This window comes from Chiloscyllium punctatum, chromosome 30 (assembly GCF_047496795.1).
Source record: "Chiloscyllium punctatum isolate Juve2018m chromosome 30, sChiPun1.3, whole genome shotgun sequence".
Lineage (NCBI taxonomy): Eukaryota > Metazoa > Chordata > Chondrichthyes > Orectolobiformes > Hemiscylliidae > Chiloscyllium > Chiloscyllium punctatum.
In genome coordinates this window covers 44,041,458-44,056,449 of record NC_092768.1, presented here as the reverse complement: position 1 = coordinate 44,056,449, position 14,992 = coordinate 44,041,458, and the positions used below count along the sequence as shown (strand labels likewise).

The 14,992-nt window shown below is 41.9% G+C and overlaps 1 protein-coding gene and 1 long non-coding RNA gene across 8 annotated transcripts in view; one reads left to right on the top strand and one right to left on the bottom strand.

Annotated features, from left to right (window-relative positions):
* LOC140455464 (uncharacterized) overlaps positions 1–14,992 on the top strand; it is an 81,954-nt gene that overhangs the window by 55,898 nt on the left and 11,064 nt on the right. For 2 of the 5 annotated variants that reach the window (XR_011952859.1, XR_011952861.1), the window contains exons 4-5: positions 11,535–11,588; positions 14,696–14,835. This is a non-coding gene — a long non-coding RNA (uncharacterized lncRNA). Of the gene's footprint in view, positions 1–11,534; positions 11,589–11,697; positions 11,785–14,695; positions 14,836–14,992 lie in introns of all 5 variants that reach the window. The other 3 variants (XR_011952860.1, XR_011952862.1, XR_011952863.1) reach the window with 3 other exon arrangements.
* On the bottom strand, positions 1,257–14,714 carry LOC140455463 (uncharacterized). 3 transcript variants are annotated; one of them, XM_072550344.1, is made up of 2 exons: positions 14,677–14,714; positions 1,257–4,497 (listed from the first exon to the last, which is right to left on the bottom strand). In XM_072550344.1, the coding sequence occupies exon 2, from the start codon at positions 4,051–4,053 to the stop codon at positions 3,022–3,024; it is 1,032 nt and encodes a 343-aa protein (XP_072406445.1). In that variant the 5' UTR covers positions 4,054–4,497; positions 14,677–14,714; the 3' UTR covers positions 1,257–3,021. The 3 variants fall into 3 exon arrangements, with proteins under 3 accessions (XP_072406445.1, XP_072406447.1, XP_072406446.1); XM_072550346.1 differs by lacking the exon at positions 14,677–14,714 and adding an exon at positions 14,418–14,588; XM_072550345.1 differs by lacking the exon at positions 14,677–14,714 and adding an exon at positions 10,301–10,365.

The following is a 14,992-nucleotide window of genomic DNA, read 5'->3' as shown; positions in this document are numbered from 1 at the left end:
GTGCTCACTGACCTACTTCATAATCCCTCAGTGCCTCCAATTTAAAATTCTCATTATCAAGACAAATTACTCCATGCCTTTTCGCTCTCCCTCTCCCTGTCACCTCCAGTTCCACCTCCTTCCAATATTTGCACGTGTTTCCTCCAGTCTGGTCTTTTGTACATCCCCAGTCAACTCCCTTTGCTCAGCTATTGACAACCATGCCATGCAGATTCCATGCTTTACCTTTCCCTCTTTAAATCTCACTGTGTATTTACTTATGTCATCTCCTTTAGGACTTTTCTTAAATTCCACCTCTTTGATATATTTTTGATCATTCCCTCCAAAGATCTACTTCTCTGTCTCAGTTTTAAATTTCTCTCAGAAACATGTTGGTGTGTTTTATTACTTTAAGGCAGTCTGATAAATGCAACTGTTGTCCTTTCATTTTTCCTCAATCCTCAAAATGTTGACTCGCAGACAGACTGCAGATATTGATCAGCCTCTAGTACTCTGTTTGAGTGGCCGTTCAGCATGTGGAAAGCCAGACAGTGAATGCTGTGAGACAACAGACACTATCACAACTGAGACACATTTTGCTTTCCGTCTGACTGCCCAGTTGGGCTCACTGATGAGGAATGGGATTCCAGGGCTGATTCTCCCCTGCACAGACCAGAGACCCTGAGGCTAATTGAACGACCTTCTTTACGACCCCAGGAATGGTTTCTCCCCCAGGAGCTTGTGCTGGAGATTAGAAGCTGAAGCCTTTCTAACTGCCGAATGGTCAGAATGAGAGTCGGTGACTGACCTGTACCTGACTCTGCACTGAGGAATATGAATTTACATAGGAGCTTCTATACATATAGTGATCGGATCAAAGATTAAATTGACCTTCTTGAAATTTTTGTATTAATGATGGGAGAGATAGTAATTTGGAACAAAACTCCCACGTGAGCACAACACAGATCACTCCCAACATAACCGAAGCAGCTGACCCGGCTTTAAGTTCGTATGGAGAAGTTGGTCTATGGTGAGATGGAAAATATGGGTGCCCACCAGAATGTTAGGTTCTCTGATATTCCAGATAGTGTGAAAGCTGAGTGAAGATTTTAGCAGGGAACTCAAACCAATAGTGTTTTGTGTGTGAATGTGTTGGTGCACTGGGAAAATCTGTACATGCCTTGGGTATTATAACACTAATTCTGAGAGTCTTCGTTCACTTAATTTGTCCTTTTAAGACTTTGACGAAGCAGATATTGAGATAATCTATGGCTTCATAAATTCAAGAAATATTTATTCAGTAACAAAGGGTAACAGTTAATATTAGGCCATGACTTTAGTGGCTTAGCACAGGCCTTGCTACTTGATTAAGCCTTGGGGATCAGTTGAAATGTGGTTTTTCTCCTATGTAATAACATCTCCTGTTCAAAGCTGAATACAATTTCCAATCTGTATGAGTTCTCATCTTTACTCTCTGCATCTTTGTAGCACTATTTGTAGCAGAAAGCCACTGACTTTTAATGCATTTTCTGATGATCGCGATGAATGGTGTTCCTGGTCTCTGGTTCAAATAATGTGAGATCAGTCTCTGATCAGGTCAGTCAGTGTGTTATCAGTCTCTGATTGGGTCAAGCAGTGTTTGATCTGTCTCTGATAGATTTATTAGGGATGGCAGCCACTATTGATGTCACTGACTGTTAAGTGCTGACTCAGGTTCCAGTCACTTAGCAAGCCGTCCCTCTCTTTACAATGCAGTTACTCTTGAATTCAATCTTTCTACTCAAATAGTGAGACTCCTTATGATTGTCTCCTTGTACATGTTTTTTGATAAGGGGGAGCTAGTGATTTCTGCTGCCTAACATAAACTTGAGGCTCATGGTCCTCAAATGTTAAATTGATTTAGAAGTCTCAATCCTGTAGATCCTTTAGTAAATGCTTGTTTCAATGAGAACTTAGAGTTCTAGCCTAAAGTACTGTTTCACTGATATAGAGTTCCACAGCAACTGCTACTACTGGACATGGGTTAATTAAATTTAACAGTTACAAAATGGTACACAGCTTTAAGACTCATAGAAAAATCACCAACTTACTTCATACATAAAATTTTACACATAGCATGCAGAAGTCAGTGCAGAGTTACAGTGTGTAAAGATGTCAGAAGATTCACTGACAAAAACTGACATGTTTATAAGTAACTACAGCAAAAATTGCACAATGCTAATTAAAAAAAACTTAATTTGTAACCTTCCAGAACCAAAGCTATTATATAATTTGAAGGAAAGTAAGTATTTTTCTTTTAGACATTACAAGTTACTGTTATTATTAAAAGACTGATCTAATTCAGGACACAGAACTGAAAGCTTGGAAATTCATAGCTGTTTTCTCAAACAATGGGACATTTTCAACACCCCTCTGCATCTTGCATATTGAGTTCAACTGATAAAAGCTCATTGCTGAGAGGTTAATGACTGCAGACAGCAGTCCATTAAACATTGAGTTCACAGCAATAGCTATACTATTAAATTAAAATGCATAAGTCATAGCATTGCAGGTTACGTGGGAGATTTCACTTGTCAGGTTGCAGTTGTATCTTCACAGACAACGATTGCATTAATCTTGGACAACATTGACACTAATTACAATCAAAATATATGTATAACATTGAGTTGACTCAAATACGTTGATTACTTGATCAGAAAATGTAATGAGACTGCAGACTTATTATTAAACATGAGTTTTCTTACTAAAATTTACCACAGGAAATATATTGTAAGACCTGATTGATTTTTCATTGATGTGGATCAACTAGTACTTTTTCAGAACAAAGAAGTGGGTGAATATTGTTTCACAAACATTGTACCCCAGGAAGGTTGAAAACATCACAAAAAGTTTATTGTAAACCTCATACTTGTAAGAGTTACTCCCATGTGGATTCTGCGATGAGGCATAAAACGATGATTTTGTGAAGTTTTGTTATATGTCTCACAATTGAACATTTTCCACCTATGTGTACCAAAATACCAATGGCTCAGAAAACTCAACTCACATGGGAATGGTTTCCCTTGTGTGAATGCGATGATGATTCACCAATGCCAATGATTGTGTAAAACCTTCATTACACACCTCACAGACAAATAACTTCTCCCCAGTGTGAACACGTCGGTGATTCACAAGTGTTGATGACCGTGCGAAAGCTTGGTTGCACACTTCACATCTGAATGGCTTCTCCCCAGTGTGAATACGTCGGTGATTCACGAGTGTTGCTGACCGTGTGAAAGCTTGGTCACAAAGATCACACTTGAAGGGTTTTTGCCCAGTGTGAATCCTCTGGTGCATCAGGAGTTCAGAGGATTGGGTGAAAGCCATCTCACAAACCTCACATATGAATGGTTTCTCCCCAGTGTGCATGCGTCGGTGTCTCACAAGTGTTGCTGAACGGGTGAAAGCTTTATCACACATCTCACACTTGAAGGGTTTCTCCCCAGTGTGGACCCTCTGGTGTCTCAGGAGATCAGAGGATTGCGTGAAAGCCATGTCACATTCCTCACACTTGAAGGGTTTCTCTGCTGTGTGGTTCCTCTGGTGCATCAGGAATGATGTTGAGCTGGTAAAGGCTTTGTCACACACCCCACACTTAAATGGCCTCTCCCCTGTGTGAATGCGTTGGTGTTTTCGGAAGGAAGATGAGTGCGAGAATGATTTGTTGCACACTTCACATGTGAATGGCTTCTCCCCTGTGTGAATGCGTCTATGATACAATAGGGTTGATGCTTGTGCAAAACCCTCGCTACACACCTCACACTTGAATGGCTTCTCCCCAGTGTGAATGCGTCGATGATTCACAAGTGTCGATGATAGTGTGAAGGCCTGGTCGCATACCTCACATTTGAATGGTTTCTCTCCCGTGTGAATCCTCTGATGTTTCAGGAGATCGCAAGATCGGGGAAAAGCTTTCTGACAAACTTCACAAATGAATGACTTCTCCACAGTATGAATGTTTTGATGATCTATGAGTGTTGATGACTGTGTGAAGTCTTGGTCACATACCTCCTGCTTGAATTGTTTCTCTTCCATGTGGCTGTCCTTGTTGTGTAACAGTTGCTCTCTGTATATTCAGGGATCAAATGAGCCTGGCACTTGAATTGCCTCTCACTTGACTCTTTCATGAGTCAGTTGTTCATGAAGTTCAATGAATGATTGATGCTCTCACCACACTTGGAATCACTCACACTTCTTCCCAACATTACCCTGATCAATCACCCAAAGCTGAACCGTCAAAAATATTGATTCTGAAGAAGATTGCACACCACTGACCAGTTTCAGGTCTGATGATATGTCAAAGCTGCCCTGACCTGATTGATTTCCACAAGATGATTTCACTGCCCAACCATCTCTGTGTTGGGTAGTGCTGTGAAGGGACTGGATGTCTTTTCTCCGTTGTCCAGTTGTTCCTTTGGTGACAGTCAGGATATATCTGTGGTGTCTGTCCTTTCTGTATTCTCTTGTGGTGCACTCCTTCTGCAAGACAGAAAAAGAAAACATTATTTCTTCTAAAATTCTCTTCTTTGCTGAAGGGACTGACTTCTCAGTTAGAAACTTTTCCACATTAAGTGCTAGTCTGCTATTCCCCTGTGTGGGAGGATCAGACACAGCACCTTTCTTCTTCCCCACTTGACTGTCAGCCGTCTTTTAACATCAGATTTTTTATCCTATAATATATGCCAATAAAATTTACAATCAGCAAATAGCGATTTGAACTACAAAGCTATAAACAAAACCTTTTGTTAAGCTCTGGATCCACATCTTTGTCAAAGACTAATCAGTGCTTTCTTGGTCCATATCCTATGTTTAAATCTGTTATTTTGTTCATGAGATATGTTACTTACAAACAATGGGACTAACAAACAATAGCAAAGTAATTACTTCCACCCAGCTTCAGTAGTGGATGTAACTGTGGCAGAAAACAGAAGAATCTGGCACTAAAACTTAGTGGTAATTATACAAATTTATCCTCAAAATGAAATACAATATTATCCTCAGGGAGCATAAAATGTCTACTTGGGCTGGGTGAGGCTCCAGCCCTGGAGTTTTAAATTGAAAATGTGCCTATCACCATCGAAATTATTGCATGTGTAAATGTCGGATGATACAAAAATTGGTAGTATGTGGACAGTGAAGAAGGTTATCTAAGATTACAATGGGATCTTGATCAACTTGGCCAATGGGCCAAGGAATGGCAGATCGAGTTCAATTTAGATAAATGCAAGATTTTTCATTTTGGTAAGATAAACCAGGGCAGGACTTACACAGTTAAAGGCAGGGACTTAGGGAATCTAAGCAGAGGACAAGGAAATGGATCAATGCATTAACCATAATCCCTTTGACTGCACTTGCTGTCACATGTTACATTTAAAGATCTAGTCTGAATGTGTCAGGAAGCTTTGTGCAGTCAAGGAAGAGAGATCACATCCAGAATGAGTACATAGTTTGGGGAATTCAGTGCAGAAGTGAACAAGGTGCTTTTTGTTTACCTTTTTTGGCTCATAGTTGAACAAAGAGATTTAGGGATGCAGGTACATAGTTACTTGAGAGTGGTGTCACAAATAGACAGGATGGTGAAGGTGGTGTTTGGCATGCTTGCCTTCATTCGTGAGAGCATTGAATACAGGTGCTGAGATGTCATGTTTCTGATGTGTAAAACATTGGTAAGGCCACATTTGGGGTACAGCATACAGCTCTGGTCTCCATGACATAGGAAAGATGTTACTAAACTGGAAAGAGTGTCAAAAAGATTTACAAAGATGTTAATGAGACCGGAAGGTTTGAGTTATAAGGAGAGGCTGGATAGGATGGGACATTTTTTTCCCTGGGACATAGGAGGCTGAGGGGTGACCTTATCGAGATTTATAAAATCATGAGGGGCACAGATAAGGTGAATGGCCAATTTTTCCAGGTGAGGCAAGTCCAAACTAGAGGGCATAGGTTTGAGGTCATGATTTAGAGACGCCGGTGTTGGACTGGGGTGTACAAAGTTAAAAATCTCACAATATCAGGTTATAATCCAACAGGTTTATTTTGGAAGCACTAGCTTTCGGAACACTGCTCCTTCAGGTGATTGTGGAGAATAAGATTGTAAAACACAGAAATTATAGCAAAAGTTTACAGTGTGATGTAACTGAAATTATATTTTGAAAAAGACCTGGATTGTTTGTTAAGTCTCTCATCTTTTAGAATGACCATGTTGGTTTTAGTTCTTTCACATGTAAATCGCAAAAACATTTTTTAAAAGTTACATTCTCAAGTGCACTTTAACAATTGGTTACACAAATCCATGTAAGATTCTGTAAATCTGTTTTTTAGATTAGAATCAGTCTGACCATTGTGGCACAGAGAGCGTCATGGGGAGTTAACACCTTCAATACCTTATTTGGGCCAAATTAAAAATCACACAACACCAAGTTATAGTCCAACAGGTTTAATTGGAAGCACTAGCTTTCAGAGCGTCGCTCCTTCAACAGGTGGTTGTGCAGGACAAAACCACCTGATGAAAAATAAATTTTTGCTATAAATTCTGTATCTTACAATTCTATCCTCCACAACCACCTGATGAAGGAGTGGCGCTCCGAAAGCTAGTGCTTCCAATTAAACCTGTTGGACTATAACCAGGTGTTGTGTGATTTTTTAAACTTTGTACACCCCAGTCCAACACCGTCATCTCCAAATCATTATTTGGGCCAACATGACACCAATTGTTAAAGAATGTAACTTTTGTTAGGCGTGGCCTCCAGGCTGACATTAATCCCTTGATCAACATTCGCAAAAAACAGTGGTTTGTGAGAACTTGTTATGCACATACTGTTTGCCTTATTTTCTACATTACAATGGGGACAACATATCAAAAGTACTTCTGATACAGGAGTCTGAAGAACTGCCTCAGTGCAGAAATCTAAGCAGAGGACTGAGAAATGGATCAGTGCGTTCACCATAATCCCTTTGACTGCACTTGCTGTCACATGTTACATTTAAAGGTCAAGTCTGAATGTGTCAGGAAGCTTTGTGCAGTCATGGAAGAGAGATCACATCCAGAGTGAGTACATAGTTTGGGGAATTCAGTGCAGAAGTGAACAAGGTGTTTTTTATTTACCTTTTTTGGCTCATAGTATATAAGGTTATTTTTAACAGGATAAATAAATTGAAGCCCAGGATCAAGGGCCAGAACAACAGAGTGACATTATGGGTGAACCTGGCAGCATCCGAGGAGCAGGCAAATCGACATTTCGGGCAAAAGCCCATCATCAGGAATCCTGATGAAGGGCTTTTGCCCGAAACGTCGATTTTCCTGCTCCTCAGATGCTGCCTGAATTGCTGTGCTTTTCCAGCACCACTCTAATATAAAATCTGGTTTCCAGTATCTGCAGACCTTGTCTTTACGATTATGGGTGAACCGTAAGTTCATCGGTTGACAGCTGTCTCTTATAGATTACTTTCAAACAGAAGGTCAATAGGGGAAATATTTACAGGTTAGAAACAAAAAGACAATTACAACATTTTTAAAAATCAAATTACGAACTAAGTAATTAAAATAGAAGTGCTGAGCCATGTTGTAACTGCATGATGTGGGAACTGGTGGACCCCATTGTGGTTCATAGTGACCACATCTGTAGCAATATGTTGGTTGCTTGAGGAACTCTGGCTCAGATTAGGGGATGAGAGAGTTATCTGGATGCTGTGTTTCAGGCAGCAGTCACACCACTTAGATTAAATAGATTAGATATAATTAGATATAATTCGGTCAGTGGTCAGGGATAGGAGGGTGTAACTATAAGTGAGACAGGTAGAGGCATCCAGAGCTGAAGAGCCTCACCCCTTGAGCTTATCTAACAGATTTGAGATTGCTTTTCCTTTTGTGGATGTGAATGTGGGCTGTATGGAAGATGAACAAACTAACCAAAGCACCGTGGTACAAGAAGTCATTCAAGAAGGGGAAGGAAACAGAAATGTATTTATAACGGGGACAGTACAATCAAGGGAATAATTAGTGATCTCTGGGGCCAGCATCAAGAGTCCTGGAGGCTGTGTTGCCTGCCTCATGCTCAGGTTCAAGATATCCCAACTGGACTTAATGGAAGTTGGGCATGGGAGGGGAAACATGTCGTAGTTCACTGCAGATACCAATGATATAGGCAGAAAGGGGAAAGTGCTTTAGTTGAGGAAATATGAGCAGCTAGGGGCTAAATTAAAAGGCAGAACTATAAAGGTGGTGGTCATCTCTGGATTACTACCTGAACCACAAGCAAACTAGCACAGGCTGAATTTGATTAGAGGTAAACACTGGCTCAAAGATTGTTATGGGAGAATCAGGTTTGAGTTTATGGGTTATTGGCATCAGAACTGGAGAAGGAGGGAGCTGTTCTGATGGGATGGATGCCACTGAATCATGCTGGGACCAGAGTCCTGATAAATCACATAACCAGAGCTGTGGCTTTAAACTAAATAGTGGAGATGTGGGTTCAGTTGAATGGGAAATTAATGGAAAAATTTTAAGGTGGGGGGTTGGTGGGCGCTCAGCAGGGGCTATTATCAGTTGCAGAGCAAGTAAAGTGCAGACAGTAAGGAAAGAGTCAGGCATCTGACTTCAGGCACAGCAAGTTAGTGGACAACGATGAGAACAGGGACAGTCAACACAGAACTGAAGATTAGATGTTGTACTTAATGCACACAGTACACAAAACAAGTCCAAAGAGGTTAGAGTGCAAATTGAAATTGGCAGGTATAATATGTGGTTATCACAAAAGTATGGTTGGAAAGGGATCAGGGCTGGGAACTAAACATCCAAGGATAATGTCCTATCAAAAGTACAGGTGGATTTGGGGGGGTGCTTTGCTATTAAGAAATTAAATAGATAGCAAAACATTATATGTAGTCGGAAGGTGTAGAATCTGTCTGGGTAGAGTTGACGAATCAGAAAGGAAAAAAAAAAGGAAATACTCTTGCTAGGAGTTGCTTAAGGCTTCTGAGCATCACTGGAGAAGGAAACAAATCAGGAAATGTAAAAGGCATGTAAGAAAGGCCCTATTATAGTAATGATGAGGGACTTAAACACACATGGACTGGCAAAATCAGACTGGTAGTTGATCTCAAGAGAAGAAATTCATAGAATAGACAATGACAATAGACAATAGACAATAGATGCAGGAGTAGGCCATACTGCCCTTCGAGCCTGCACCGCCATTCAATATGATCATGGCTGATCATTCCTAATCAGTATCCTGTTCCAGCCTTATCTCCATAACCCTTGACTCCACTATCTTTAAGAGCTCTATCCAATTCTTTCTTAAATGAATCCAGAGACTGGGCCTCCACTGCCCTCTGGGGCAGAGCATTCCACACAGCCACCACTCTCTGGGTGAAGTAGTTTCTCCTCATCTCTGTCCTAAATGGTCTACCCCGTATTTTTAAGTTGTGTCCTCTGGTTCGGCATTCCCCCATCAACGGAAATATGTTCCCTCCTGCCAGAGTGTCCAGTCCTTTCATAATCCTATACGTTTCAATCAGATCCCCTCTCAGTCTTCTAAACTCAAGGGTATACAAGCCCAGTCACTTCAGTCTTTCCGTGTAAGGCAATCCTGCCATTCCAGGAATTGACCTCGTGAACCTACGCTGCACTCCCTCAATAGCCAGAATGTCTTTCCTCAAATTTGGAGACCAGAACTGTACACAGTACTCCAGGTGTGGTCTCACCAGGGCCCTGTACAGCTGCAGAAGCACCTCTTTGCTTCTATACTCAATCCCTCTTGTTATGAAGGCCAGCATGCTATTAGCCTTCTTCACGACCTGCTGTACCTGCATGCTTGCCTTCATTGACTGGTGGACAAGAACACCCAGATCTCTCTGAACAGCCCCTTTACCTAATTTGATACCATTGAGGTAGTAATCTGCCTTCCTGTTCTTGCCACCAAAGTGGATAACCAGACATTTATCCACATTAAACTGCATCTGCCATGCATCTGCCCACTCACCTAACTTGTCCAGGTCACCCTGTAATCCCCTAACATCCTCATCACATTTCACCCTACCACCTAGCTTTGTGTCATCAGCAAATTTGCTAATGTTATTGCTGATACCATCTTCTATATCATTTACATATATTGTAAAAAGCTGCGGTCCCAGCACGGATCCCTGCGGTACCCCACTGGTCACTGCCTGCCATTCCGAAATGGAGCCGTTAATCACTACCCTTTGTTTCCTATTAGCCAACCAATTCTCTATCCAATCTAGTACTTTGCCCCCAGTCCCGTGCGCCCTAATTTTACTCACTAACCTCTTGTGTGGGACTTTATCAAAAGCTTTCTGAAAGTCCAGGTACACTACATCCACTGGATCTCCCTCGTCCATCTTCCGAGTTACATCCTCAAAAAATTCAAGAAGATTAGTCAAGCATGATTTCCCCTTCATAAATCCATGCTGACTCTGTCCTATCCTGTTACTATTATCCAGATGTGCCGTAATTTCATCCTTTATAATAGACTCCAGCATCTTTCCCACCACTGAGGTTAGACTAACTGGTCTATAATTTCCTGCTTTCTCCCGCCCACCCTTCTTTAAAAGTGGCACATTAGCCGCCCTCCAATCCTCAGGAACCGACCCCGATTCTATTGAACTCTGGAAAATAATCACCAGCGCATCCACGATTTCCCGAGCCACCTCCTTCAGTACCCTGGGATGCAGGCCATCAGGTCCCGAAGACTTATCAACCTTCAGACCTAACAGTCTCTCCAACACCAAATCCTGGCAAATAGAAATTCCCTTTATCAACCTTCAGACCTAACAGTCTCTCCAACACCAAATCCTGGCAAATAGAAATGTCTACAAGATTTTACTTTGGAGCAACTTGTGAACAGCCTACTAGAGAACAGGCAATTCTGGATTTAGTGCAGTGTGGTGAGACAGACTTGATCAGGGAGCTGAAGGTGAAGGAACCCCTGGGGGACAGTGGCCATAATATGATAGAGTTCACCCTATTGTTTAAGAGAGAGAAGCTGGAATCAGATGCAACAGTATTACAAATGACTAAAGACATGAGAGAGGAGATGGTGAGAGTTGATTGGAAGAGGAATCTAGCATGGAAGATGATGGAGCAGCACTGGCAGGGGTTGCTGGAGGTAATGTGGGAGACAGAGCTTAATTTCATCCCAAGGAGAGCATGACAAGGCAAGTCAAGGAAAGCATAAAAGCAAGAGGTAAAGCATACAATGTGGTGAAGGTGGGTGGGAAGCCAAAGAATTGGGAAGCCTTTAAAACAAGTAGAGGATAACTGAAAAAGCAATAAGGGGGAGAAGATTCAATATGACAGTAAGCAAGCTCATATTATAAAACAAGATTGCATGAGCATTTTTACATACAAGTTATTCTGCTATAACATACATTTTGTTAATGTGAATTTGCTGTAACATGATTGATGAACTTTTAAGCATGAACTTTTAAAGCATTTATTGGTGATAATACAATTCTGGCCCCATTAGTTTCTACTAATACGCAATTTTCTTATAATGTAGGATTGCACAAGAATGGAACTACCGCATTATAGCAGAACCGACTGTATCTAAAAGGTAAGATAGAAGCAAGAGTTGACTTTGGACTGCTGGAAAATGAGGCTGGAGAAGCAATAATGGTGAACAAAGTAATGGTGGAGTAGGTAATTTGCATCAATTTTCACAGTGGAAGACACCAGCAGCATTCCAGAACTTCAAGAGAGTGAGGGGTGGAGGTGACGAATAGTGGCAATCACCATGAAGAAGCTGAAAGGTCTGAACGTGGATAAATCACCCAGTCCAGATGAACTACCCTCTGAAGAAGTTCACTTCTGAAGGAGATAGCTGAACAAATTGTAGAGGCATTGGTGGTATTCTTTCAGGAATCACTGGAGTCAGAAAGGGTCCCAGAGGGTGGTTAAATTGCTAATGTGACACTCCTGTTTAAGCAGGGAAGGAGGCAGAAGGCAGGAAACTGTAGGCCGGTTAGCTTGACATCAGTCATTGGTATGATTTTAGTCTATTATTAAGAATGAGTACTTGGAAGTGCGTGGTAATGTAGGGCAGAGTCAGCATGGCTTTGTCCAGGGAGGTCATGCCTGACAAATCTGTTAGAATTCTTTGAGGTGGTAATGAGCGAGTTAAATAACAGAGAGCCGGGGACATGATCTATTTGGATTTCCAGAAGGCCTTTGACAAGGTGCTGTATAGGAGACTGCTAATTAAGAGGGGAAAGGTATCAGCATGGACAGAGGATTGGCTGACTAGTGATGGCAGAGTAGGGATAAAGAGTTTTATTTCAGGTTGGCAGCCGGTGACGAGTGGTCTTCCGCAGGTGTCAGTGTTGGGATAACTACCATTCATGTTATACAATTATAATCTGGACAAAGGAACTGAGGGCACTGCTGCTAAGTTTCTAGATGACACAAAGATAGGTGGAGGGACACGGAATCGGGGAGGCTGCAGAAGGATTTGTACAGGCTAGGAGAGTGGGCAAAGAACTGGCAGATAGAATACAATGTGGGAGACTGTGAGGTTATGCACATTGGTTAGAAGAATAGAGGCGTAGACTATTTCTTAACAGGGAAAGATTTCGGAAGCTGTAAGGGACCTAAGAGTCCTAGTTCAAGATTCTCTTAAGGTTAACATGCAGGTTCAGTTCGCGGTTAGGAAGGTAAATGCCTTGCTAGCACTCATTTCAAGAGGGCTAGAATAAAACAGCAGAGATGTTCTACTGAAACTCTATAAAGTTCTAGTCAGACTGCATTTGGAAGAGTATGAGCAGTTTTGGGCTCTGTGCCTAAGGGCTGATGTGCTGGCATTGAACAGGTACAGAGGAGGTTTACAAGAATGATCCCAGGGATGAAGGGCTTGTCATTATGAGAAACAGTTGAGAACTCTTTGTCTGTGTTTGATAAGAATTAAGAATTAGGGAGAATCTAGTTGAAATTTACAGAATACTGAGAAGCCTGTATAGAGTAGATGTGCAGAAGATGTTTCAACTGGGAGGAGAGAGGAGGGCACACCCTCAGCGTGAAGGACAACCCTTCAGAACTGAGAGGAGGAGGAATTTCTTCAGCCAAAGGATGGGGAATCTGTGAAATTCATTGCTGCAGAAGGCTGTGGAGTCAAAGTAATTGAATGTAAGACAGAGATAGATAGATTCTTGATTGGTTAGGGGATTTTAGATTTCGGGAGAAGGTAGGAGGATGGGGTTGAAAAACTTAGCAGTCACTTTCAAATGGCAGAACAGACTTGATAGGCCAAATAGTCTTATTCTGAATGGGTGGGTAGGTGGGCATTTGATATATGGGTGAGATTGGTGACTGAAATGAGAAAGTGGTTCATTCATGGAACATAAATGAAAGCCCAGCCAGCAACATCTATGTGCCCATCTCTAAGTAACCTTGAGAAGTTAGTGGTGAGCTGTCTTCTTGAAATGTTGCAATCTTCAACATAGGAGTGTAGGAACACCCACAATGCTGATAGGAAGACAGTTCCAGGATTTTGACTTAGCAACAGTGAAGGAATGATAACATATTTCCAAGTCAGGATGATGTGTGACTTAGAAGGGAACTTGCAGATTTTGTCCCCATGTCTCTGCCCTTGTCCTTCTTATTGGTAGAGATCATAGTTTGAAAGGCATTGCTAGAGGAGCAGAAGGTTTGGTGGGTCAGTGAGTAAGGTGGTGAAGTGGGAACAATGCATGAATTGGTCAGCGATCCAGTCAGGAGGGTAGTTGGGTGTTTGACAGGGTTATCCAGGTCAGTTTAGTTAGGAATTTGGTGGGTGGGGGAGTGGCTGAAAAGTTTGGGGGGGTTAATCAGGTCAGGCGTTGGTGGATGTTTGGAGGCTTAACTGGGATGGGGGTGCAGGAGACCTTTGGATAGTCATTCAGTTAGTTACCCTGGTATTAGACGACCATTTTCAGCAGCCTAACAGTTGCTGGGTAACTACCCAGATGACTGTCCACGAATGTCCGTGTCTTTGTTATAGTCAGTGAAACGGGAATTGCCCACCGAAAGATCAAACTTCATGAGCAATTCTTACAGAAGTTAGGTCTACCACAGGGTCCCGGTTAGCAGTTAACGCACATGCATTGTTCGAGTTCATTTCGAAAGGGCCAGAATAAACAGCAGATGTTCTACTGAAACTCTATGGTTCTAGTCAGACCGCATTTGGAAGAGTATGAGCAGTTTTGGGTTCCGTATCTAAGGAACGATGTGCTGGCATTGGAGTGGTCCAGAGAAGGTTCACAATTCCCAAGTGTAGGTCCAGTCTGCTACAATCTCACGACTGGACGATTTGACATGCATGAATGGACACATAAGTCGGCCATACGCGCGCGCTCACACACACAGAATTGAACAATAGGAAATTAGGAAGAATCCTCAGAAATCTTCTCACATTCAGGAATGAACCAACAACAAATCTCAGCCTGGAAATCAGAAGAGAAATGCTTCCATAAACACACAATGTCCTACACACAGCTCCAGTCAAACAGTTCAGCACAAAACACCGATAAACAGCTCTCTCTCAGCTGGATCTTCTCACACAGCATTCGGGACATTTCCACCCCTGACTGCCCACAAGATAGTCAGACTGCCTGAAGATTGGTGTGGATATTATGGGATATAATTTGCATACAGGTTGCTCCTTCACTCACCATCTCACTTGATTTTCAGGCCCTACAGGAAGTGAAACAGTTCTGGAAGAGGAAGAGGTGTGGACGGGTTCTGTGATTGATGTCTCTCATAGCCAATCCAATTTTTTTGGGAGCAATATGAGTTTCCGGAAGTTTGGGAAACTGATAAGTGAAATTAAGGTGATTTTGTTCAGCAAAACAGTTGGGGGTTTAAATCTGTTATTGTCCCATCTGAATAAAACCTCACTCAGTTCCTTCAGCAGTGCTGGAGGCAATCGCGTAGTGATAATGTCTGGATTAGTAATCTGGAGCGAATGCTCTGAGACATGGGTTTCAA